The sequence below is a fragment of the Lupinus angustifolius genome, chromosome LG03, assembly GCF_001865875.1.
Source record: "Lupinus angustifolius cultivar Tanjil chromosome LG03, LupAngTanjil_v1.0, whole genome shotgun sequence".
Classification (NCBI taxonomy): Eukaryota; Viridiplantae; Streptophyta; class Magnoliopsida; order Fabales; family Fabaceae; genus Lupinus; species Lupinus angustifolius.
The window spans coordinates 13,125,318-13,148,685 of NC_032011.1; the positions used below are offsets into that span (position 1 = coordinate 13,125,318).

The 23,368-nt window shown below is 34.8% G+C and overlaps 1 protein-coding gene across 1 annotated transcript in view; it reads left to right on the forward strand.

Moving 5' to 3' along the window:
• LOC109343409 (callose synthase 5-like) overlaps positions 1-20,123 on the forward strand; it is a 22,456-nt gene extending 2,333 nt beyond the window's left edge. The window contains exons 4-43 of the mRNA XM_019581677.1: positions 1,296-1,417; positions 2,209-2,305; positions 2,441-2,551; positions 2,653-2,781; positions 2,876-2,968; positions 3,153-3,244; positions 3,371-3,497; positions 3,641-3,778; positions 3,863-3,939; positions 4,029-4,101; positions 4,186-4,311; positions 4,397-4,511; positions 4,665-4,999; positions 5,991-6,043; positions 6,146-6,206; positions 6,302-6,383; positions 6,462-6,511; positions 6,611-6,697; positions 7,043-7,165; positions 7,247-7,341; positions 7,479-7,563; positions 7,638-7,798; positions 13,677-13,800; positions 13,890-13,984; positions 14,077-14,194; positions 14,303-14,454; positions 14,784-14,893; positions 14,972-15,097; positions 15,184-15,252; positions 15,497-15,686; positions 15,792-15,903; positions 15,987-16,106; positions 16,199-16,314; positions 16,397-16,480; positions 16,925-17,037; positions 17,114-17,343; positions 17,628-18,425; positions 18,757-18,807; positions 18,904-19,089; positions 19,588-20,123. Coding sequence (XP_019437222.1) covers positions 1,296-1,417; positions 2,209-2,305; positions 2,441-2,551; positions 2,653-2,781; positions 2,876-2,968; positions 3,153-3,244; positions 3,371-3,497; positions 3,641-3,778; positions 3,863-3,939; positions 4,029-4,101; positions 4,186-4,311; positions 4,397-4,511; positions 4,665-4,999; positions 5,991-6,043; positions 6,146-6,206; positions 6,302-6,383; positions 6,462-6,511; positions 6,611-6,697; positions 7,043-7,165; positions 7,247-7,341; positions 7,479-7,563; positions 7,638-7,798; positions 13,677-13,800; positions 13,890-13,984; positions 14,077-14,194; positions 14,303-14,454; positions 14,784-14,893; positions 14,972-15,097; positions 15,184-15,252; positions 15,497-15,686; positions 15,792-15,903; positions 15,987-16,106; positions 16,199-16,314; positions 16,397-16,480; positions 16,925-17,037; positions 17,114-17,343; positions 17,628-18,425; positions 18,757-18,807; positions 18,904-19,089; positions 19,588-19,824 — 5,463 coding nt within the window. The 3' untranslated portion in view covers positions 19,825-20,123. The remainder of the gene's footprint in view (positions 1-1,295; positions 1,418-2,208; positions 2,306-2,440; positions 2,552-2,652; positions 2,782-2,875; positions 2,969-3,152; positions 3,245-3,370; positions 3,498-3,640; positions 3,779-3,862; positions 3,940-4,028; positions 4,102-4,185; positions 4,312-4,396; positions 4,512-4,664; positions 5,000-5,990; positions 6,044-6,145; positions 6,207-6,301; positions 6,384-6,461; positions 6,512-6,610; positions 6,698-7,042; positions 7,166-7,246; positions 7,342-7,478; positions 7,564-7,637; positions 7,799-13,676; positions 13,801-13,889; positions 13,985-14,076; positions 14,195-14,302; positions 14,455-14,783; positions 14,894-14,971; positions 15,098-15,183; positions 15,253-15,496; positions 15,687-15,791; positions 15,904-15,986; positions 16,107-16,198; positions 16,315-16,396; positions 16,481-16,924; positions 17,038-17,113; positions 17,344-17,627; positions 18,426-18,756; positions 18,808-18,903; positions 19,090-19,587) is intronic.

Here is a 23,368-nt window from a genome sequence, read left to right on the forward strand (position 1 = left end):
ATATATATATATATATAATGAAAATTGGGTACCGGGGATACTCACTACACGCATGGATACCCATAAATAGTGTAAAATTTAGGAATAGGAACTGCACCTGCTCAGCCAATTGTCATCCCTAGTTTGAGATTTTGGGTGAGAGAGGATAATGTTTTTTTGGGTATAACAACCCCTCAAATTAATCATTTTGGTAATGCACCAGTGTATGACCACCATTTTTCAATTAGTATCATTCATAAGAATTGGACCATTGACATTTGGTCTCATCAATTCTGGGATCCAGTTATATCACTAGAATTAATATCATTGATAATAATTATGAGAGTGGTGGAAGAGTTTGAGTGAAGATCATGTGACACTTTAGTTAAATAGATAATTCGGGTAAATTTTAATAAAAAGATAGATATTTTTTGTTTGTTTCCCAGTGTATTTAGAATCTCCTTATAATTTTAGTGTTAATATCCCGAAAAAATTCCACATGCATTAATTAATCTAATACAAAATAAAATTCTAAATTGGTTTTGTAAGATTGTGGGCTAAAAGTTAATTTTGAAGGCAAAAGTTTTTGACTTTTTTGTTCCGAAGAAGACTAGCACATTCATTTTTTTTACACCAAATTTGAGATTCCTGATTTTTATTAGAAACCAAGCTAATACACATGTAATAATCTTTCATAAATTAGAGTAGCCATCTCTTTTTATTTTTCTATTTTTAATTATCAATCACCATAATTTGTTTTCAAGAATTATCTTAATTTAAATAGTTAAAATTTATCTTAACTCTCCTACAATTTTTTTTTGGTTGTACCATATTACATGTGACATAAAAAATCTTTAATTAATTTAGTTATTTTCTCATTATCAACTTTTAAAAGTGATTTAGATTATATGCAATAATTGATTCATTGATTCCAATTTAAAGTTTTAAACCTAAAATCATTTTGATAACATATATTAATCCCTAAATTAATTTATTTACTTCTTATATTTTGATATGGCATATGGTTTTAAATCATGGTGATTGTGGAGTAATTTGTCTCATTTCCCCCACAATTTTCCACAATTGTGTTATACACAACTACATTGAAGATAACTCATTCCTTTGGTAGGGTTTGAAGTTGGTTAGGTAAAATTCGGAATAATTGGTATCTGCAAGTTCAATTGCTTCATTCTCTCCCAATAAGTGGTGATTATGGATTTTATTCATCAAAACCTGTACCAAATTCTTAGTATTATTAAAAGAGATTTTGTGATTGTCAATAATAATAATAATAATAATTTTGTGTGTAAGTGCAGGACAATGCATCAAGTCTTGCGTCTCGGCATAAGAAGACAGATGCAAGGGAAATTCAAGCTTATTATCAGCAATACTATGAGCATTATGTTAGAGCTCTTGATCAAGGAGAACAAGCTGACAGGTATAATTACATATATACCACTATCAGTTATGAGAGTTGGACAAGCTTGAATTTTTGGAAAAAATTGGATCACTTTGATAAATTTGAATCATTGGATGAAGATCAGACTACTTAGATTTTTTTAGTATGGCCAAGGTATCCCCATCAACTAATTGTCGCTTCCCATCATATGAGCAAATAACTAATTTTCGCTCCCCATCTTTTCGGGGTGCGTGACTGCCTCTTCCAACAATTGTAGCACCGACGAATCAAACCTTTAATTTTTTGGCTATAGGGTCTTACACCACTAGACCAATGTCTTTGAATTATCTATTTTTTCCGGATTTGATGAGATAGAAAATAGTCAAAATACTATAAAATGAGAAACTTTGTTGTGAAGTTGTGAAGGATGGGGTCTGCAAGTTGCATTGAATGGTGACATGGGTGCAATTCTATACAACCAAGGGTGTAAAAATATTAACTATAAGGATAATGTATACAATTTTTTTCCATGGTCTGCATGTGCATGCTCTTAGTTGTGAGTGGCTCCGCCACTGATTAAGGATGAATGTTCCATAGATTCTTTAATCCTGCCAAAAATGTGTGCGAGCAATAATTCTCTACTTATGGTGTGAAGTACTTATATTTTGAGTCATAAAAGTTTAAGTTTTCTGAATCACTTGTACAACAATTTTAGTTCTTCCACTATTTAGGCAGTGTTCTTTGTTAAGATGGGGATACGTCATACTTCTTCCTTCCCCTCTATGCTTAACTGTTACTCTTCCTCCACTCTTGAAATTAATTTGTTGCAGAGCACAGCTCGGTAAAGCTTACCAGACTGCCGGGGTGCTTTTTGAAGTGCTTTGTGCTGTTAACAAGACTGAGAAGGTCGAAGAAGTAGCTCCCGAGGTTAGTCTTCATCTATTTGTTATATACTTTTCATTTTCCTTTGTTGTGAAAAGATGGGTATCTTGCCACATAAGTTTCTTTCAGTATTCATATATTGGAGGCTTAATTTAACAGCAATCATTTTTTTGTGTTCAGATTATCGCAGCTGCTAGAGATGTCCAGGAAAAGACGGAGATTTACGTGCCTTTTAACATTCTTCCATTGGATTCTGCTGGGGCTTCTCAGCCTATCATGCAGCTTGAAGAGGTATATCCCTTCTGCCCTGATTGATGTTTGAGTCTGTCTGTTTTAACTTTTAAGTGGCATTGCGCTGAGTGAGTTTCTTGGCTTTATTTTCAATCTTTCAGATTAAGGCAGCTGTTTCTGGGCTCTGGAACACACGTGGCTTGAACTGGCCTAGTACATTTGAGAATCAGAGGCAGAGAACTGGAGACTTGGACCTTCTTGATTGGCTTAGGGCCATGTTCGGGTTCCAGGCATGTATTTTCACCTAACCATATCAAGATAGGAGGGGGATTTTTTATATAGCCTCCACAAATTGTTTAATGTGTTTGTTTTATTATGGCTCAGAGGGACAATGTGAGGAACCAAAGAGAGCATTTGATTCTGCTTCTTGCTAACTCCCACATACGGCTACACCCCAAACCTGAGCCTCTCAACAAGGTAAGTAGCTGTCTCTCCTCTTCCTGCTGTTGGAAAATGAATATTAGGCTAAATACTATTTGAACTAAAATATAAAAAGAGAAATCTGGTCAAATTACATTATTTAGTTATCAGGGAAACCTGCTTCGCTTATGGTCTTCAATTAAATTCCACTGTAATTTCTCTCTTTTTTTGACAACTGCAGCTTGATGACCGCGCTGTTGACGCAGTTATGAATAGTCTCTTTAAGAATTACAAAACATGGTGCAAATTTTTAGGACGAAAACATAGTTTACGGTAATATTTACAGTATGTCCTTAGCACACAGTTGCCCTATCCCCCTCCCCCTCTAAATCAAATTTATAAGAATGAAGTCTGAGATATATTTTTTTCCGAAAGTGCTTATCTTGTTCTTTCCCACAGACTCCCTCAAGGTCAGCCAGAGATACAGCAGAGGAAATTGCTGTATATGGGATTGTATCTTCTCATATGGGGTGAAGCATCCAACATTCGCTTCATGCCAGAATGTCTATGCTACATATTTCACAATGTCAGTACAATTTTTTAATACATTTCATGATATATTTGCTAGAATGTCTTTGCAAATTAATGTCACTCTTGTTTATTATTTTTCAGTTTAGTATTTAGTAGTACAGTTCTGCTTATATTGATAATACCCAACTATAACTTCAGATGGCATATGAACTTCATGGTTTATTGGCTGGAAATGTCAGCATTGTTACTGGTGAAAATATCAAGCCTTCTTATGGTGGTAACGATGAGTCATTCCTGCGCAAGATTATAACTCCCATATATCGAGTGATTGAAAAGGTATGTTTTTGTGTGATGTGGATATTGTCAGCATACTTCAGGCACCTCTCCTGGGTGATGATTTATAATCATGCTAATTCTTAGGAAGCCACGAAGAGCAAAAATGGAACGGCTCCTCACTCAACCTGGTCCAACTATGATGATCTAAATGAGTATTTCTGGTTCGTTTGCCTTTAGGTTCTTTTTTCTTTATGAAAATGATTTCTTTAGCTTGTTTATTCTTTTAACTTTAGTTGCATTTTATTTTCAGGTCACCTGATTGCTTTTCTCTTGGATGGCCCATGCGTGATGATGGTGATTTTTTTAAATCAACATTTGATTCGGTACAGGTTTTTTTTCTGTTAGAAGTTTGTTGCGTGTAATATATAAAATACTTAATGGTTCAGCTTATATAAATTCCATATCAGGGAAGAAAAGGTGCTCGTAAAAAATCTCGGAGTACTGGAAAATCATATTTTGTTGAGACCCGGTCATTCTGGCACATCTTCCGCTCTTTTGATCGTGTTTGGACCTTCTATTTACTGGGTTTGCAGGTATCTCTTTTCAACAGAAGGAAATGCTTATGTCAGTATTTACCCTGGTTGTTTTTCTAACGATGTCTGAATATTCATATCACAGGTTATGGTTATTCTTGCATGGAAAGATATTTCACTGATGGATCTCTTTCAGAAAGATGTCTTATATAATCTCTCTAGTATATTCATAACAGCAGCCGTTCTGCGCTTACTTCAAAGTATGATAGACGTTCATATAAGTGGCTTTGCATATGTGAACTTATCATGAAACTATCAGAAGCACTTCTTAAAAGAATTGTTTTTTAATGATATCCGTTTAATCCTTAGTTGAAGAGGTGACATCTCATTTATTTCTCCTTATTTTGATTTAGGTATCTTGGACCTGGTCCTGAACTTTCCAGGCTATCATCGATGGAAGTTCACTGATGCACTACGAAGTTTTCTCAAAGTCACTGTTAGTCTTATTTGGGTTGTCGTTCTTCCACTCCTTTACATACATTCCTTCGAGAACATCCCTGATGGTATCAAGAAGCTGCTTTCCTTTGTGCATCAAATAAAGGGCATTCCACCATTTTATATCCTGGCAGTAGCACTCTATCTGCTTCCAAATTTACTAGCAGCTGTTCTCTTTCTTTTCCCAATGCTCAGGCGTTGGATTGAAAATTCAGATTGGCACCTATTTAGACTCCTCTTATGGTGGTCACAGGTACATCTGTTGTCATATTTCATTCACTTGCACATATAACTATCACTTCATAAGTATCAATCGAAATTATTCTTGGTATGAAGTTTGTTTCCATTTCAATGTACTTATTCTTCATGAGCAATGACACACAGCCAGAAAGAAATAGCCAGAATTTTGACAGAATATATTGGTGATTGTTGGGTGGAATTAAGTGGTAGGGAGTAGGAACCACTCATCTGTCCAGAAGTTAAAAATCTGGCCACATCATTCTGGTCAATAGAGTCTAGTAAATAATCTGGTTCTTTATTATTTTTCATTGTTTGTTGTGAAAGTAATGCAAAAATGCACCTGATCATAGAAATTCACACGGGAACAGTTTTTTGGTCGTATATATTAACATGGAAACCACTAAATCTGTCATGTTTGGAGCATATAGCTAATATATATTTTAAACCTAATAAGGATTTTTGTAGCAGGCATGATCCTTATGCATCTAAGTGTCTACGGTTATTAGTTTAGTTAATGCTTAATTAATTTTACCCACACACATTCCATATCTGGTAGGAACTGATACTGAAGCACTTTGTACTGAATTTTGATTCTACATGCTCTCAATCTGTTTTTGTAATATATTTTTCCTGATAGTAAATATACATTATATTTAATAAATTACTCCTGGAGTTTGTTAAAATTTAGAGTAAATCCCCATTTTTCTTCTCCATACATACAAATGTGATGACTTTGGTCCTCAAAACACAAGATTTTTACCATCAATTTAGTCTCTCAATAGTTGAAGCCTTCAAGGTGTCATCACATTTTGTCCCTTTTTCCTGTTGATTTTTGTTTTCTAACCCACACCTTTCTGGACGTTCTAAATGCATGAATACTATGAGTTAGTGACTTTTAATCTTTCCACAGACTATATGTTGTGCTGAAAATGCGTCTCTTATAAATAACCTGGGACCTATGGGCTTATTTGTCCATTTGGAATGATTATTTCTCCCCTGTGCAGCCAAGATGCTATGTTGGAAGAGGAATGCATGAAAGTCAATTTGCTCTCTTTAAGTGAGTTTCACAAAACACTATTATTCAAGTTACTTAAGGTTTGTGCTCCTGTTATTTGTTTGAAATTTGTTTCATCATCTAAATTATTTTTTTGAATTTCAGGTACACTCTTTTCTGGGTGATTCTTTTGGTTTCAAAATTTGCCTTCAGCTTTTTTGTACAGGTAATTTTAACTGGTACAGTAATTGTTTTCTTCTTCTTCCTAATAGTGCCTTGTGAAGTTTTTGGTCTCTTTCAACTGTTGTCTCTATTCTTCAGATCAAGCCTCTAATTAAGCCAACTAAGGACATAATGAGCATTCGGCATGTTGATTTTGCTTGGCATGAGTTTTTCCCCAACGGTAGTTTTTCTTCTTTTTAATGATCATATTGTAAATTTATGATAATTCTATTGATCTAATATTTCTGTGTCTATGCAGCTAAGCAAAACTTTGGTGCAGTTATTGCACTCTGGGCTCCTGTAATTATGGTGTGTATGCTATATTCATTGGTTATGTTATCATATATATTATCTTTTGTTTGAGATGGTTTTTTAAGTGTAATATCTTTTTTTACATTTTGAATGTAGGTTTATTTCATGGACACTCAAATTTGGTATTCTATCTACTCAACTGTGTGCGGTGGTGTCATTGGAGCCTTTGATCGTCTGGGAGAGGTCATTATCAATTCTATCTTATTTTTAGCTTGCTATATTTGGAGAGGATTTGAGAATTGACTATCGTATTGGCTTTCTTCATTTCTGTAAAAGGTTGCAAAAAAAACTGAACCTATTTAACCAAGAAATTTATGCTGGATGCAAAAAGTACTGGATCATCATTTAATTATGTTTTTATGAAATTTTGAAGTCTCCAAGTTGTAAAAATAAACTCAAATTTTCCTTGTCAGTTGTCACTTTATGGGAAAACTTCAGTTTGGATTACTATTGTGGAAACAAAAAGAGTGCTTCAAGTCATAATCTCTTAACAGCCACCTTATGCTGTTTACCTCTTTTCTAACACAGATACGCACTCTAAGCATGCTAAGATCACGATTTCAGTCATTGCCTGGTGCTTTCAACACATACTTGGTTCCTACTGACAATAAGCAGAAAAAGAAATTTTCTTTCTCAAAGCGATTCGCTGAGGTTTCTATCATATTTTCATTGCTAACTAGAGTTAGCTCAATGCTATTATTTGTTGTTGCTTATGTTTCCATGCTTGTATAGATTTCTGCAAGCAGACGAAGTGAAGCTGCTAAATTTGCCCAAATGTGGAACGAAGTTATTTGCAGTTTCCGTGAGGAAGATATCATAAGTGATAGGAAAGGCCTCACAGCCAATTTCTTTATTTACTTCTCTTTGTCCTCAATTCTCAGTTCTACTCTTTCTCCTTCACTTTTTGTTTATCATACATCGCCTATCACCTATTGAAGACTAAATTATGTTTGCATCACTCCAGGGAGATGGATCTTTTGCTAGTTCCTTATTCATCAGATCCTACCCTGAAAGTAATTCAGTGGCCACCATTTCTGCTTGCAAGCAAGGTCAGTGTACTTCAATTGTTAATTCCTGTATTTGATATCAGTTCATATAATTGTCTCATTGTCTATGTTTTCAGATTCCAATAGCACTGGATATGGCAGCTCAATTTCGAGGAAAGGACTCCGATCTTTGGAAGCGCATATATGCAGATGAATATATGAAGTGTGCTGTGATTGAATGCTATGAATCTTTTAAACATGTTCTCAATTACTTGGTGGTTGGAGAAGCTGAAAAAAGGTAGATTTTAGAATGTTTCCCTGTTGATGTTTGTTCATTTTAGTTTATGCTTTATGCTAGAAGTATCGCCAATGTTAGATTATAAATAAAGGGTAACCCATCTAGAGAAGGCAAAAAACTCATGCCTGTGGGTAAAACCCGCACATTACGAGACACAAACGGGTATCCGTGGATTTAAAAAATGGATTCCTAACACTACCCGCAAATATACGGGTGAGCACTGGTATGGGGATGGTCGAGCCAGCAGGTAGCCATTATATGTAAAATTACTAAAACACCCATATTTTATTTTTATATAAATTATATCCTAAATGTGTAATTTCTCGTCCCTCATCAGTGATAATAAAAAGGGTCTTATTAGCATTTAGACATGAGCGAGATGGAGCTAACCTGATTTTTCAGAACACACAAGTAGGAATAGTCTTCTGTAGATAGAGATGGTCTATCCACTTGGCCAATTGGTTAGTGGCTAGTTACACAGTTACTACTGTGCCAGATGGATTGCCGGTTTAGGTTATCTATTTTATGGTGATTTATTGCTTGAAAATTAGGTTTAGTTATTATATGAAATTATGGATACCCGTTGTATCCATGGGTACCCGCCAAAATCCGTTTAAAACTGTCAATGGATGCCGTGCAGGTACATGTATGTGCTGGTCTAATTTTCCCTGTGGGTAGTTACTACCGAGTACCCGTTCGCATCCCTAAACCCATCCTTTATGGGTAGCACAATTAAGATCCAATACTATTGCAGTTTCTATTGAATTCAAGTTAGCCTATATAATGTGCTTTAGTATAAGATAAGAAGGAGAAGATGAATCTAGAAAATAAGAGAGAAAGTGAGAAGAGTAAAATGTATTATTTCAAATTGTATTTTTACAATAAGGAGCTGAGTCCTTTATATAGGGAAGATACAATGCATGTGGACCTAACAACCTACTAACAAACTCTAACTAAAGCCTAACAGATTCAGTCACTTAAGTAAAGGAAGCACGTGCATTATTAACTAATGCACACTTCTAGTATATCCCCATGAATCCAAGACTCCTCAGATGATGATGCTTTGATTAATCTGTTGAGTTGCAGTCTTGAATTCGTAGCTGATTTCTAAGAGTAATAAACTGAGTATTGGGTAAAGGCTTTGTGAAGATATCGGCAGTCTGGAATTCTGAGGGTATATGCTTGACAGTTATAGTTTTGTTTTGTATTTTGTCCTTGACAAAATACAGATCCAATTCAATGTGCTTAGTGCGATTATGCATAACTGGATTGTGAGACATTGCTACTGTGCTTAAGTTGTCACAGAAAATAGTGGGAGTTTGATGAGTGACTTGTAGTTCTTTGAGCATAGACTCAACCCACATGATTTCTTGAGATGCCAAGGCTAAGCTTCTATATTCAGCTTCAGTGCTTGACCTTGAAATAGTGTGTTGTTTCTTACACCACCAAGTAATAACATTAGGACCTAAGTAGAGGCAAGCACCAAAATTTGACTTTCTATCATCAATATCTGATGCCCAATCAACATCACAGAAGGATACAATTAGCAGATTAGAGAGATTTTCAGCAGGTTTAACAGTCAACCCCATGCCTGAGTCCCTTGAAGATACCTAATGATTTTTTTCACTGCTGTCCAATGTGAATTTAATGGTTTTTCAAGAAACTGACATACCCTGTTTACATAGTAGGTGATATCTGGTCTGGTGACAATTGCATATTGAAGAGCACCCACAATGGACATATAAAAAGTGGGATCTTCAAAGAAATCTGATCCATGCTTAGTAAGTTTGCAATTGCTGGCCATTGGTGTAGGAAGAGACTTGGATGAAGCAAGATTAGCTCTTTCAAGTAGATCTTTGATGTAATTGGTTTGAGATAGAAATAGAGAGTCATTCTTTTTGTGTCTGACTTCAATGTCAAGAAAATAATCAAGAGGACCTAACTGTTTGAGAGCAAAGGTGGAACTTAAATCCTTGATAAGTTGTTGAACATGTGAGGAAGATGACCCAATAACTATTATGTCATCAACATAAACTAAAACATATAGTTTATAGGTCTTGGAAGTGTGAATGAAGAGAGAATTGTCACACTTGCTGATTTTAAACCCAAACTTGAGTAAGGATCCTTTTAGCCTCTCAAACCATTGCCTCGGAGCTTGCTTTTAGTCCATAAATGGCCTTGTGAAGCTTGCAAACTAGAGACTTATCCTCGTTTTGAAACCCCAATGGTTGAGTCATGTAAACTTTTTCATCAAGAATGCCATTTAAAAGGCATTATTGATGTCAAGTTGTTCAAGCATCCATTGATTAGAAACAACAAGAGTCAGTGGCACCCGAATTGTAACTGGCTTAACTACTGGAGAAAAGGTTTCATTGTAATCCATTCCATGTTTCTGATGAAACCCTTTTGCAACCAACCGAGCTTTATACTTGTTGGTTGTTCCATTTGGGTTTTCTTTAACTCTAAAAACCCATTTGCACCCAATAGCCTTCTTATTAGGTGGTAGGGTCATGAGAGACCAAGTTCCCAATTTCATGATAGCATCATATTCCATTTGCATTGCTTGTTGCCAAACAGGAATGGATAAGGTAGCCTTTGCACTAACAGGTTCACACTGAACAAGGTGAACTCTGGGATATATAGTTTTGAAAATCCCAGATTTTGATCTTGTTTGCATGGGATGAGAGGTAACTGGAACAGAATCCGTAGTCAAGGGTAAAGGATCGGTAGAAGCAGAATCAAAATCAGAACCAATAGATGGAAGATTAGGACTAGAAGATAGGGATGAAGACTGAGAATTTTGGTATGAAATTGAAACAGGTGCTAGGCCATTATGAGCAGGAACAGAATGTGAGATGTTTCTGGAATTTGAGGTCTCTGTAGGTTGAGAACATTCAGTAGGAGAAGAATATTCAGTAGGAATAGTGAATATAGGTGACATATGAGTATTAGTAGGAGATGAAATGAGAGTATTTTGATCAGTGGTGGATGTGTTTGTTCTTTTAAGAGCAAATGGAAAGACATATTCATTAAAGATAACATCCTTTGAAATATAAATCTTTCCATCATATGACATACACTTGTAACATTTGTGATTAGAAGAGTATCCCAAAAAGATACATTTTGAGCTTCTAGGAGAAAGCTTATGTTTGTTATTTGGTCTGAGAAGAGGGAAACAGACACATCCAAAAACTTTGAATAGGTTATAGTCTGGAGGTTGACCAAAGATAAGCTCATGAGGAGTTTTATTGTTAAGAGTTACTGAAGGAAGTCTATTGATTAAAAATACTGATGTTGTAAAGGCATGATCCCAGAGAGTTAAGGGAAGATGAGAGTGAGCTAGTAAAGTGAGCCCTGTTTCTACAATGTGCCTATGCTTCCTCTCTACAGATCCTTGTTGGTGGTGTGTATGAGGACAGGAAATCCTATGCACAATATCTTGACTTCTAAGAAACTTAGTAAATGGTCTAAACTCTCTTCCATAGTCACTTCGTACAGCTTTAACAGTCAGTTGGAATTGTGTATGAACATAGCTCAAGAAATACTGAAATAGAGAGAGTGTTTCAGATTTTTGTTAAAGCAGGAAAATCCATGTGTGCCTTGTATGGGCATCCACAATAGAGAGGTAGTACCTGAATCCTGTTTCAGAATGAATAGGTGCAAGACCCCATAGGTCAACATAGACTAAATCAAAGGATGTTTTATAAACATTAGATGAACTTGGAGAATGAAGTCTATGAGATTTACCAATGCAGCATGAAGAACAAAAATCAGACACAGTTTTATTATTGTGTGAGATTTTACAGTTTGCTAGAACATTTTTAACAACTGATTCATGGAGATGACCTAACCTAAGATGCCAAAGCGAAAACACTGAAGTATGAGAACTAAGGTGATTACACATAGTAGAACTAGGTTTATTGCATGGTGATGAGTCAAGCTTATTACAATCACCAGAACTAGACCTATGAAGACTAGAAGGATTCCAATCTGCAGAAGCAACTGCACAAGAAGACACAGAAGTGGGAAGAGCACCTTGGAAAGCATAGAGTCCTTCCTTGGTGAGAAAACCTTTGAGTAAAATTTCATTAGAACCCTGTGATTTCACATAGCAAACATTAGGATGGAAGTCAAAGTAACAACAATTATCATTTGCAAACTGTGAGACACTTAAGAGGTTCTTGGTGATAGAAGGAACAAGAAGAAGATTTTTCAATTTGAAAGCATACTGAGAATTAGAAACAGAAGAGAAATAAGAATTGCCAACAGACTGTATAGGGATACCCGTTCCATTACCCATGTAGATTTGATCATGAGAAAACATCTTAGTTGGTTCATGTACCAAATCTGGATCGGCGGTCAAGTGGTTGGTGGCCCTAGAGTCAGGGTACCATGTTACTTTCTTGGTGTCCATCGCAGAAGACTTTGGGTTGTGAGGTGTTGATGCTGTCATTGCATAATGAGGAAATGTGTGTTTTGTGGAATGATTTGGGCCAGGCCCAAGAAGAGAAGTGTCCTGTATTGGATAAAATGAAGGCCCATAATTATAATAGTGAGATGGTCCTGAGTAGAAGTCTTTGTTAAAATCAGGAAGGAAATGGGCTGGATAATGAGAATGAGGCCCAACATGGTTGAGAAATTGGGGTGATTGCTGACGTGGCGCAAGATAGGAGGGAGGAGAGTAGGTAACACCAAAATTCAGTGGAGCATAGTAGCAGGTGTTGACTACATGACCAGATCTATTGCAAGCATGAAATGGCCCCACACCAGATAATTCTTCTCCGTTAGTTACGGAATGAAGAGGAAGAACAAGGGGAGAAGAAACGGCTTGTAGCGGCGAAGCAGCAGAGGAAGAAAGTGGTGGTGAAGAGTGAATGGTTCCAGTGTTGGTTTGTTTGGCAGCCATGGCGTGATACCATATAAGATAAGAAGGAGAAGATGAATCTAGAAAATAAGAGAGAGAAAGTGAGAAGTGTAAAATGTATTATTTCAAATTGTATTTTTACAATAAGGAGCTGAGTCCTTTATATAGGGAAGATACAGTGCATGTGGACCTAACAACCTACTAACAAACTCTAACTAAAGCCTAACAGATTCAGTCACCTAAGTAAAGGAAGCATGTGCATTATTAACTAATGCACACTTCTAATATTTAGTTTTTCATCTTAAGTAGGGGCACTTGTTAAGAATTTTAAACTTGGAAGTTTCCAATGAAAGTAGAGTTTTTTTAGTTCCCAATGTATTAAACTTTCTATTTTAGGTTCTTTAGCACTCTTGTTAGCAAAACCCTAATCTATTTATACTTACAATGTCTTTCTTTGTCACTTACCACACAATAAATACTGGAGGAAATAGTTAACTTGCCTATTCAATTTTTAGTTTGAACTACATTATTTGAAATATAGATGTTTCAAAATTCCATGTTCTAATTTTTTTGTTTATCTTAATAAACTTACAGAATTGAAGCTGTAGGAATTTCATTAAAATCATATCATTATCGGTAGTTTTGAATTCTGTTATGGAACAGGATAATCTGTCATCATTAAGGATGTCGAAAGCAACCTCTCTAAGAATAGACTTCTTACAAATATTTGAATGAATTTTTTGCCCTCCCTTTGTAAGAAGTTTGTGGAGCATTAGCAAAATCCTAATCTATTTATATTTTAAATGTCTTTCTTTGTCACTTACAACACAAAATAAATATAGTTAAATTACCTAATCATTTTTTAGTTTGAACTACATTCATTTGAAATCTAGGTCTTTCAAAATTTCATATGGGCTAATTTTGTTGTTTATCTTAATAAGCTTATATTGAAGCTTTAGAAATTTCATTAAAATCATATATTATCGTAGTTCTAAATTTTTTGTAATGGAACAGGATAATCTCTGTCATCATTAAGGAAGTCGAAAGCAACATCTCTAAGAATACGCTTCTTACAAATATTCGAATGGGCTTTTTGCCCTCCCTTTGTAAGAAGTTTGTGGAGCTTGTGGAAATTTTGGTGCGTCGTTCAAAGGAAATTAGTCACATCTGCTCTTTGTAGTCTTGAATGATTTATTGTCTCTAATTTTCCTATTTGCAAACTTACAGAAAGATGCAAATCCCTCCAAGCGAAGCACAGTAGTTGTCTTGTTGCAAGACATGTTAGAAGTGTTTACTCGTGATATGATGGTGAACGAGATCAGGTTAGTTAACTTAATCTTGTGGACTTGGAATATAGCATGTGGCTCTTTCATTAAAAATAATGTTTTCTTTTTAATAATGCGGTGTGCATCAGCGAATTGGTAGAACTGAATCAAAGTAGTAAAGATACTGGAAGGCAACTTTTTGCTGGTACTGATGCAAAACCGGCTATAGAATTCCCTCCCAAGGTTACAGCACAATGGGAGGAACAGGTAATTAGCAAAATTATTATGAGTTACAATACTTACTCATTTGTTGATTATATTAGTATTATCTATCCAGATGCTTCTATAACTTGATAATCATTATGGTTGTTTCAGATTAGACGTCTTTATTTACTCTTGACAGTGAAGGAATCTGCTATTGAGGTTCCAACAAACCTTGAAGCACGTAGAAGGATTGCATTCTTTACCAACTCATTATTCATGGATATGCCACGTGCTCCACGAGTTCGTAAAATGCTATCATTCAGGTCTAGTGCTTGTTTCTTGTATAGAGCTCATGGCAGGGAAGATATATGCCAATGTCATGCTTTGCATAATATAATAATGTCCAGCATCATCAAATAGCTAATAGAAGGCAGAAGCTATAACCATCATGATTATGTGGTGCTTTCCTTAAATTGTGAAGATGACTATCTTTGTTTGCTCATCTCTATATACTAGAAACAGATACTCTTTTTTGTGTTATTTAATATTTTATTTCTAAAGAATTTTGTGATGCATAGAAGTTTAAATATGATGTATTCTAAAGCTGTTCAATGCTTATTTTATTCTAAAGCATTTTGCTTCTTATTTACAGTGTCCTAACTCCATACTACAGTGAAGAGACTGTCTATTCTAAGAATGACCTTGAAGTTGAAAACGAGGATGGTGTTTCAATCATATATTACCTGCAAAAGATATTCCCTGGTTTGTAATAACTACTGTATAGCTTGAATGTATTTTGCTAATAGAGAGAGGGCTGGCTAAAACATACTAATTTTCCAGATGAGTGGACTAACTTTATGGAGCGACTTGATTGTAAGAAAGATAGTGAGATATGGGAGAAAGATGAGAATATATTGCAGCTACGTCATTGGGCCTCATTACGAGGACAAACTCTCTCCAGGACAGGTAAACGATGGCTTCCTTTCTCTCCATTTCACAGGCAGGGTTTGGTTGATTAATAATTTTCCTCTTGTACTGATAAATTACTGCAGTTAGGGGAATGATGTACTACAGGCGGGCTCTTAAGCTCCAAGCTTTTCTTGATATGGCTAATGAAAAGGGTAAGATTTTTCATTTATTCTGAGCTATTTAGCTAAACCTAGTTCTTACCGTGGCAGCATGTGCCTTATAGTTTTTTCAAATCATGGACCTTAGCTTTTTTATATCTGTACTTAGTTTTACTTATATGAATTTCACTATGCACAATACAAAATAAAATAAAGACTTTTCATTTCTTCATCGGGATTGAAAAAAAGTAATTATCAGCCAAGATGACTGTGTGGTTTTCTGCTATCTTGTGGGCAGAGATACTTGATGGCTACAAAGCTATTACTGTTCCATCTGAGGAAGAAAAAAAGAGTCACAGATCCCTGTATGCCAGTTTAGAGGCTATAGCTGACATGAAATTCACCTACGTCGCTACCTGTCAGAACTATGGGAATCAGAAGCGTAGCGGAGACCGCCGTGCAACAGACATCCTGAATTTGATGGTTAAGTATGTATTGATAAATTAAATTCAGTTCAAGTACAGCAGTTTTGGCTTTAGTTTTTGAAAATCCATTTGATGATTAAGTATTGATGGTTAAGTATGTATTGATAGCAACCCCACGCTCCGTGTGGCATATATTGATGAAGTTGAAGAAAGAGAAGGCGGGAAAGTACAAAAAGTTTATTATTCTGTACTGATCAAAGCTGTGGACAATCTTGATCAAGTAAATGCATATTGATGTGAGAAAATAAATTATTCTACTCATTTTTACCATAGAACTTAAGGCGTTTTGTGGGTTCTCTGTAGGAAATATATCGCATAAAACTGCCAGGTCCAGCAAAGTTAGGAGAAGGGAAGCCTGAAAATCAAAATCATGCCATCATTTTTACTAGAGGGGAAGCTCTTCAGACTATTGATATGAACCAGGTTAAACATTATAAACTTTAAAACAATTACAGCTTGATACTGGGTTTCAGTGCCTATTAAGATGGTATATTATGTTTGCAAATTTCTTCTAGGATAATTACTTGGAAGAAGCTTTAAAAATGCGCAACCTTCTGGAAGAATTTAATGAGGATCATGGAGTGCGCCCACCTACAATATTAGGTGTTCGTGAGCATATCTTTACTGGCAGGTATGATGAATTTTATTCCACACATATTGAACACTTTGTCATATTAAGACCTCGTATCAATTAATTCTGTCACTTGCAACAGTGTCTCTTCCTTGGGTTGGTTTATGTCAAATCAAGAGACAAGCTTTGTCACAATTGGCCAGAGAGTTCTTGCAAGACCCCTGAAGTAAGTTTTTCTCTAGTGATGTCATGACTTGGTTGACTTATATATGTACATGTTTAACATCTATGATAAATCAGGAATATTCAACTGTTCAAGTGGTTAATACAAGAACTCATCCAAATCAGTTAAAGAATCTTTTTTAATTTAAAAGTGAAATTCCTCCAATGCATATATAACTATTTCCAAAGGTTAACATATTATTGAAATGATACTATTCTGAGTTTTGCTTACTGATGAATTTTCTGCTTTCCCCTTCCCTCTTATTTACTGTTCTTCTCAGACTGTCATCTCCCATGCAAATTGATTTTTTGGAGTGAATTACGGACTTTTGCTTTTCCATTTCCTGCCAGTCTTCCTCTGTTCAGTCTGTTGCAAGAAATAAATTATTAGAATTAATATAATACAGATTACACACGTATAGCTTATGATATATTTGTTCAATTCTAGGGTGCGATTCCACTATGGTCATCCAGATGTTTTTGATAGAATTTTCCACATTACCCGTGGAGGAATTAGCAAGGCTTCTCGTGGCATCAATCTCAGTGAGGATATTTTTGCTGGTAACATTCTTGAAACATCTTTATTTGTAGTGATTTTTGATATTTTTCCTCTAGTCATATACCTTTTCCTATACAGGGTTCAACTCGACACTAAGACGGGGTAATATCACTCATCATGAATATATCCAAGTTGGAAAGGGTAGAGATGTTGGGCTGAATCAAATCTCACTTTTCGAAGCGAAAGTGGCCTGTGGTAATGGAGAGCAGATACTAAGCAGGGATATCTACCGACTGGGGCATCGTTTTGACTTTTTCCGCATGTTATCATTTTATTTTACGACCGTTGGATTTTATGCCAGCTCAATGGTAATGGTTATCTATTTTAGATAAAGTAAAACAATAGTAGATGTCTTTATAAAATTAGATTAATGATATCTTTATAAACAAATTAATCTCAGTAAGAGGAAAGGATATGGAAAATCTAGCTCTTGAACACTAAACCAACCTGAGCATTCTACACCAGCAGAAAATTTCTCTGGGGTAGCTGTATAAGTTATATTGATTGAATATCTATTTAAATTTGATTTTTTTCTTTTCTTGAAGTTTTACTCCTGGATATAGCAATAACTCTTTCTTCTGCTGCTTCACAGATTGTGGCACTCACGGTTTATGCATTCCTATATGGTAGACTTTACCTGTCATTGAGTGGACTTGAGGGTTCAATAGATCAGTTAGCTAGGAGAAAGGGAGATGATGCACTAAAGGCAGCAATGGCTTCACAAGCCCTTGTTCAAATAGGACTTTTAATGACTTTGCCCATGGTCATGGAAATTGGATTGGAGAGAGGGTTCAGAAGTGCCTTAGGTGACTTCATAATATTGCAGTTGCAGCTAGCACCTGTTTTCTTCACGTTCTCACTAGGGACCAAAATGCACTATTTCGGCCGCACTCTCCTTCATGGAGGTGCAAAGTATAGAGCAACTGGGCGTGGTTTTGTCGTTCGACATGAGAAGTTTGCTGAAAATTACAGGATGTACTCTAGGAGTCACTTCGTAAAAGGAATTGAACTCTTAATCTTGCTCATATGTTATAGGATCTATGGAACATCAACAGTTGATTCAACATCATATGCCCTTCTCTCATGGTCAATGTGGTTTATGGTTATTTCTTGGTTGTTTTCTCCTTTCCTCTTTAATCCCTCAGGATTTGAGTGGCAGAAGATTGTTGAGGACTGGGATGATTGGCAGAAATGGATAAGTAACCGAGGTGGTATTGGTGTTCCTTCAATCAAGAGTTGGGAGTCATGGTGGGATGAGGAACAGGAGCATCTGCAGCACACTGGATTTCTGGGGAGGATTTGTGAGGTTATTCTTGCCTTCCGTTTCTTTATCTATCAGTACGGGATTGTGTATCATCTCAACATCGCAAGAGGTGACAAGAGCATCATGGTAATTATGAATGCCAATTTAATTTTGTTTCATGTTTTCACGTATTCTTGGCCATGGAATATATCTTTTTGTATCTTAGAATACATTAGAGTATTCAAGATAATCTTTTATAATTCATTTCCGATTTATATTGTATGATTTGTTTCATTATTTAAATTAGGTGTTAGGATTAAGAGTCAGTATAATATGAGTTTGATATTAATGTGACAGGATGATGATGTTGATATAAAAGAAAAATTCAACAGTCCTATTTAAATGATGAAAAACCCGAAGAAATAACATAAATGAGACTTTAGAGAGAAGACTTTATTGACTTGCATTTTCTCTCCAGGTTTATGCTCTGTCCTGGATTGTGATAGTAGCTGTCATGGTTATCTTGAAGGTTGGTATTCAGTGATAGAAGAGTTCATTCTTAATAAAAATTTCTCTGCTTTATCTTGATAATGATTCTATGAATTGGTTACATCTGAAACTGCAGATTGTGTCCATGGGTAGAAAGAGGTTCAGCGCAGATTTCCAGTTGATGTTTCGTCTTCTCAAATTGTTTCTGTTTATTGGAGCCATTGTCGCACTGGGCTTAATGTTTACTCTGCTTAGTCTCACAATTGGAGACATCTTTGTGAGCCTTCTAGCATTTTTGCCAACAGCATGGGCACTTGTACAGGTATTTGTGTAGGAGTTAGTACCTCTTGATTTGATGGATATTTGTCTCATTTGAACGCGCCGCAAATTCAAATTGACCTTAGTTGTATCCTAACAGTATACATCATGAATTGTCTTGGTACTTGTTTAGTAGTCATCACCTTCAGCCTGTCATTATTCTTGGTTTGTCCCAGGTTTCTAATTCAACTTGCATGGTTTACTCATAATTTCGATATCTAATTTAATTAAATGAGTAAATGACACACTCTAAATATGTCCCAAAATGGTAAGGTTTTGCTTAGACATTATGAGGTCACGGGTACATATCCCGGTACCAGCCTTTCTGCTTGCAGTGGTAAGGCTGCATACATCTACCCTCCCCAGACTCCACTAAGTGAGAGCCTCATGCACTGATCACCCTTTTTTACTGTCTAAACATCAGATTACAAGTGATAATCATTTCTACAGTGAATGTAAAATCACTTCTTTCTAATTGATGTGACCATTATAATATGCACAGATAGCACAAGCATGCAGGCCATTTGTGAAGGGCATTGGAATGTGGGGATCTGTCAAAGCTTTAGCAAGAGGATGTGAATACCTGATGGGAGTGACAATCTTTGCACCAGTGGCCATACTGGCTTGGTTCCCATTTGTTTCAGAATTCCAAACTAGGCTTCTATTCAACCAAGCATTCAGCCGAGGGCTTCAAATTCAGCGCATTTTAGCCGGCGGCAAGAAGCAGAAGCAAGGTTAAACCAAACAATTTGCAGCATACTGTTACATATGGAAGATAATGTATCAGTATCATGTTATATCCTAATTCTATCTATGCAGCTTACATTGTAAATAGAGGTTTGTTTGATAATGTTTTTTGGGTGATGAGTTCTTAGAGCCAATGTTGATAAATTATTGGATACTTATGAGAGAACTACATCCAAATACAAGTGTGATAAAACTCAATCAAACCTCTCATTATTCTTACTCCTTCATTCATGTAGAAGCTGAAACACTGAAATATAAAATTCTTTTATTATTATATTTTTTTTTATACTAGCAAAGGTATCCTCTCACCTTTTGATAAAGAACTAATCTATTTTGAGTGTGTGATTGTTTCTCTTAACAAGTGTCGTTCTCATGAATCAACTCTTTGACCTTTTGGTCGTTCTAAGAATCTAATGAGACTTTATACTACTAGACAAATGTCTTATTGGTATATAATTATATAGTGAGAGGGGCATAGCATCACATGAAACAATAATAATATTGTTTATCTTTATCATTCCAAGCACCTCCTCTCTATCATTGGGACCATTATTTTTCAAATAATCAATGGTTCAGACAATAAATCCATAATAATATCTAATAATTGTTTCTGGAAAGAGAAATGATATGTGTAAGACTAAGGGAGGAGAGGGCAACCATATTATGTATCCCTCCATCCTCATTGTAAATATGTGATTGATTAGTTTAGAAATATTATTGTAGTATGGTATAAATTATATTGACTATTTTTTTTATGATAGTTACATAATATTTATGTACTTAAGTGAAAAGATTTATACACATTTACCACATTTGTGTAACCTTTTTTAAATTGTTAGTGATGATTAAATATTAATTGTAGATAATACAATAACATTATATAAAACTCATATACTATTAGTGTATAGATTTTTTTATCATTAATTAATTGTTGATTAAATTTAGTCATACTGTGACTATAGTTTTCCAAAAATATTAAAACTCAAGTTTTTACATGTAACTTTATTTTAACTTTCTTTACTTTACCCAATAAATAAAATAATTTTGTTATTTTATTGTTTTAATGAAAATCTATTAATTTTACATTTGAAAACCAAGATAATATACTTATAAGTTTTATATCCCATAAATATAAAATTACAAAGTAAATCCTATTTGAGTAGTGTGCTTTGGTGTTGTTGAGGTGGATCTAGAGAGTAGGCATTCTTTGGTCTTGCTAAGGTGGATCAAGAGAGTACGAATCTTCTGAAATCTTCTAGTGTAGCCTAAAAGTGTTTAGACCTATCAGGGGAGATACTTAAAAAAATTCTCTGATGATTAAGTCAATAAATGACAAAAATCCTTATAAGTTTTATAAAAATATAACTTATTGTTTTAATAAAAAACTATTAATTTTACATTTCAAAATCAAGATAATTTACTTATAAGTTTTATATCTCATAAATATAAAATTATAAAGTAAATTATATTTGACTAGTGTTCTTTAGTATTGTTGAGGTGGATTTGGAGAGTAGGCGTTCTTTGGTCTAGCCGAGGTGGATTTAGAGAGTAAAAATCTTCTAGAATCTCCTATTGTAGCCTGAAGATGTTTGGACCAATCGGGAAAGGTATCTAAAAATGTTCTCTGACAATCATATCAGTAAATGATAAAGATAATGTAGAATATCATAGAGTGGTAAATGGAAAATAGTAAGAGTTAAGAGTACAATCATATATATCAAGTGAGTACATAAAGTCAATAAACTTACTTAGGGAGGGAGAGCCCCTATTTATTATGAAGAAGTAGAAGGAATATTTCTATATATATGTTATTGGTCTAGTCGATCAAATGACATGTCGGGTCTGTCACAGACAAGGTTGCTTTTTCTTGTATCGGACAGCCTTGGCAACTATGTGCCCTATGAGCAGTCGGCTTTTCACTCATATTGGCACGTGTTATCATGGCATTGGTCCATTATGTCTATATTGTGCAGGCAACATAGCAATAAAGTGTTAGAGGTGGTTTCGTACTATCTTGTTGCTTCTGTCTAATTGATGTAAATTGATCCAAGTTAATCGGCCAAGACATGAAAATGCATGGATAACGCTCATCTTGCTCGGTCACTCTCTTTGCCTGGTCTTGACGTGTATACAGGAACCGAGAAGGAACAAGCAGTATTATTATATTGATGAAAGTCCAAATCAATTTCCACTAGTCAAGTAGTTTTTCTTTATAAATTTTATATTCCATTAATTTATACTTCATTTCTTGTATTATTTTGTTTGAAGGTAAATTGTATTACTTTATTTGAAGGTAAATGATGATTAATATATGAATGATAGATAATTTGTGACATTGTAAAAAATACTTACGCTGTTAGTTTATACATATTTATTCATAACAAATTTCGTAATAGTGTAATATTAATTGTTGGTGTAAAGATTTATACACATTCAGTATATCATTTACCTATGAAGCACGTATTCGTCAAACACCCTCACGTGTCGGTGTCCGACACGTATCCGACACGGATACGCTCGGATTCGCGAAGGATACGTATCCATAGAGTATCCAAAAATTAAAAAAATAAAATAAAATAAATAAATATTAAGACACGTATTCGATTCGTTTTCAATAAAATATATGATATATGGATTCATTTTCAGTGAAGTATAGGATACATAGATTCGTTTCTAAATAAAACAGGATAAGATAGATTCGTTTACAATAAAACATGATAAGATAGATTTGTTTCCAATAAAACAGGATAACGATTCGTTTTCATTAAAATAGGATAAAATATATTTGTTATGGAGGGCAATGATTTTAGGATAGATTCGTTTTCATTAAAATAGAATAAGATAGATTTGTTACGGAGGGCAATGATTTTAAATTTCCATATTTTTTACTTTGGATATTTTGATTTACACTTATAATTTTATCATATTTTATGTGTTTTTATTATTTTATACGCGTATCCCTGAACGTATTGTATCCTATATTTTGGAAAAAAATACGTGTCGACGTATCGGATACGTATCGTACCCGACACGCGTACCAGTATCCGTGCTTCATAGTCATTTACCATTTATTGATATTATTTTTTTGAAAAGTCAATAACAATAAAATATAAATGATAAATGATGTAGTTACAATATATAAAACATACAAAATCAGTCCATTATATTTCTATATTTTTTTAACTAATTACGTGTACCAATGAAAAATAATGTCCAGAGAGTCTGAGGAAAGATATGCTGCCGCCATTCTTAATAATATAAAATCATGCTTCATAACTTAGATGACCAGTGTTCCTAACATTCAGTAAAATAAATAAAAGTGTAAACCAGTGCCTATAATTCTTGGTATATAAATAAAAAGGACATGCGAGAAGAAAGCTTTCCATTTTTTTATAAATATCACATTATAAATCATGATCACATGAGCTGATAAATACTAACAAAGTGTTAGTTTAGTAGTATAACTTCTTGTACATCCCAAAAAGACTAAAAGTCAAACATTGGATTTTTGAGAGCAATACTTATTGAAATAAACA